Source organism: Atta colombica, unplaced genomic scaffold (genome assembly GCF_001594045.1).
Source record: "Atta colombica isolate Treedump-2 unplaced genomic scaffold, Acol1.0 scaffold102, whole genome shotgun sequence".
NCBI classification, from domain to species: domain Eukaryota; kingdom Metazoa; phylum Arthropoda; class Insecta; order Hymenoptera; family Formicidae; genus Atta; species Atta colombica.
This window is the reverse complement of record NW_017259187.1, coordinates 415,026-418,136: the sequence shown is the minus strand read 5'-3', so window position 1 is coordinate 418,136 and position 3,111 is coordinate 415,026. Positions and strand designations below refer to the sequence as shown.

The 3,111-nt window shown below is 31.1% G+C and overlaps 1 protein-coding gene across 1 annotated transcript; it reads right to left on the bottom strand.

Annotated features, from left to right (window-relative positions):
• Window positions 1-327: 327 nt before the first annotated feature.
• Window positions 328-2,133, bottom strand: LOC108687812 (ancient ubiquitous protein 1-like). The gene is made up of 3 exons (XM_018193794.1): window positions 1,942-2,133; window positions 774-1,681; window positions 328-595 (listed from the first exon to the last, which is right to left on the bottom strand). The coding sequence occupies exons 1-3, from the start codon at window positions 1,980-1,982 to the stop codon at window positions 369-371; spliced, it is 1,176 nt and encodes a 391-aa protein (XP_018049283.1). The 5' UTR covers window positions 1,983-2,133; the 3' UTR covers window positions 328-368.
• Between the last annotated feature and the right edge of the window lie 978 nt (window positions 2,134-3,111).

Here is a 3,111-nt window from a genome sequence, read left to right as displayed (position 1 = left end):
ATATATATATATATACAGAGAAAGATATATATACTTCTGTAATGTTTCGTTCATCTACAATGAAATAATTGAAAATTCGATATAAAAGTCTTAATCTCCCTGCTGCTCAAACGTAATTCCATTATTATGATCGATAATTGCATTAATATAATACATAACTGATAATTGCATTATTTAAAAACTTTTCTATAAAGTATTGTTTATGATTATAATGGATAGGTTTTGTACAATTACGTGTGATCATATTTTAGAAATAAAGATGTATTCACACATGAAGTAATAGTAAATATAATACATGAACAATAAAACATATTATATAGATGTTATTATGACAGTGTTATAACCAGAATAAAATAATAGTAAGAATGTCAGCAATTTGTCAGTCCATGTTTTTTAATATACCTTTCCCTGGCTACTTGTATCATTTTAGCTTTCTTCTCTTGGAAGGAAGTAGTACCCAATATTTTATCCTTCGCAGAACTTGATGCACTGGACGATGTTACAGATGATTGAGCTGATGGATTAGGTTCTGGAGTATAAGTAACTATGCCATCGAGAATATTGGCGATCGTAACATCAACGTTTCGAGTTTTCACTGTGACAAAAACGAGCAGATTTAATAACAATTGCTGTTATCAAAAAAATCGCTATATAATTATTACTGTAAGATTAAATAAAATAATAAGATTTAAACAAGAATTAGAATAATAAGAGTTAATAAATTTAAATTAAGATTTCTTTCTCAGATAATTATATACTAATTATATACATACTGAGATCTCGTAGAATCACATTCTGTGGAACCAATGGAAGTACTTCACTAACTTGATGAACCATCCTTTGTATTTCTATACTATGTATAACTTGTGAGTTTGGCGTGTTTCTGGCGGGACGTGCATTACTGAATATTCTCGTGCGATAACGCTTTTCATACTCAATTTTGTCTGATACAGTATGAGAACATGTCTGAAGTCTCAGAGCATTCGCGATATCTTTTTCCACATCTCGCACAAGTATCTCATGATCAGAATTTCGTCTGATTTTCAGGTACTTGAGTGTGAAAACTGTATAGGGCACAAACATAAACCAAAATGCTTCAGTCAACCTTGTTGAAGCCAATGAGGTAAGTTGCACAGGTACAAGTTCTGATCTTGATGCTTTGATGGCAACTGGTTGGACAGATGTTTCTATACAGAATGGCCAGGAATTGAATTTCAACAGAGCGACTTGATTGTTAGTTGTGCCAAATTCAGGCTGCACGGACACACTATATGTGGAAGTGGAAAGAAATTGCTTTATGTTGGCAATTAATGTCTCCTTATTGCTCATATTCATTTTCTGGATTCCCAGCGCGTTACTCAAGGCAGTAGGTGGTTCCCAAACACTAGGGATTACTGTCTCTGTCGTACGACGTAGAGCAAAGTGATCCAGAACTGATACACTATTGGCGATTATTATCCTTGATTGCTTGTCTCTGGGTTCACTCTCGGTATCGATTTTAACTACGATACCAAAAGCAATCCTAATGCCATAACTTAAAAATGTTCGAAGAGAATTGCAATCTGGTAGTAACGATGCTAGAAACCAGGACAGCAATACCACTAACAGTCGCAGCAACACAAGTACAAATCCTATTGGCGTATATAAGATTACAAGTAGAAGGCGCCAATCGCTGGGAAACCTAAACTCGTAATTGATTAAACTTTAATGTTTTAAGTTTAAACGATAATTATAGTAAAAAGTAATTAGTTTTTATTCTGTATGAACATCTTATACAGTGGATATTCCATATGACAAAGAACAACTATTTTTCACTTGCAAGAAAACCTCTCACATTCTTATGGTTTTTCAACCAATATTTACAACAAAAGTAATACATTTGGATAACAATAGCTATGACTAGCAGATTCTTTGCAATATTATCATAACAGATTGTCTTACCTGCTTTTGTTAAATAAATCCTGAATATCAATTTGTGACATCTCTTACAACAAACATCTGTCACATTTGAAGGTACAGTACTCGTCGTTCGTGGTTCCTTGTTAATGTCCAAAATGTTAAGTCAAGTATGTCCAGACAGTGACGCGATTATTGTTTGTGACCCTTTCTCTTACATACTTTTCAGTAACCTCCCTATTGATGCGAATTTTCCTTTTCGCTACTTCCAGCAATCAGCTGTTCCGCAGTAGCGTAACTGGTACTAGGGACTTTTTTTTCATTCACGTCAGCGGGAATTTTAAATGTTCCAAATCCAAATATCAATTCGCAAAGCTGTTTACAATTCAATCAATTAAATGTGATTACAATTAGAAGGATATGAGTTGATTTGAGTTGATTATAATCGAAAGTACAAATTATATAATAATACTCCATATAATACTGTCAGTCTATTTTATTTATTTGTTAATTGCTTGTATATATAATAATAATCCTTCTATATATCGCAAAATGTTTCATATGACAATTAAATAATTACTCATTTTTCTTGGATCGATAAGTTTATTCGTATAATGTGTAATAAATACAACTGTTAATTTTTTACCAAACGGAATTTATTTTTTTAACAAGTATAACATATTTTTTATTATATGATAAAGGAAACTTATATAGAATTGAGTAAGAATTGTGTAGAAAGAAGAAATATATTTTTAAAAGAGCATTGCAGATTATAAGTATATCGTCGAAAATCGTCAACGGGAATATTTTAATTTTCATAATAAAGTGTATTTTATGACAGTGAAAACTAAAAAAACATCTCGCATTCTTCGTATAATATATAACCATGTATTTGGATTTATATTTCCTAAGTGCGTTATCTATAATATTAATATATACATTGATACTTTTATCTTCCTCATAATAGCATTCACATGTGCTACAAAGTCCATATAAACCCAGAAATTTGAAACAATATAATTTTTTTTAATGTATTCGATACACATGTTTTTTATATAATGTAAGTAAGAATAAATTTAAAAACAGATTCGTACAGACTCATATATGGATTTTTAAAACTTATACATACATTTGGAATAATGAGCACGTTTGCACTTTGATTCTATTTATGTGCACTCGATACGCATGATGTGTATAGAAAGCATGTATGTATGC

What these genes read in the sequence shown, in the direction of transcription:
- LOC108687812 (XM_018193794.1), bottom strand. Translation starts at nt 1,982, where the DNA reads ATGTCACAAATTGATATTCAGGATTTATTTAACAAAAGCAG. An exon ending in GATTTATTTAACAAAAGCAG is followed by an intron (nt 1,682 to 1,941) that starts GTAAGACAATCT and finishes TTACGAGTTTAG; the next exon opens with GTTTCCCAGCGATTGGCGCC. An exon ending in TGTGATTCTACGAGATCTCA is followed by an intron (nt 596 to 773) that starts GTATGTATATAA and finishes TTTTTGTCACAG; the next exon opens with TGAAAACTCGAAACGTTGAT.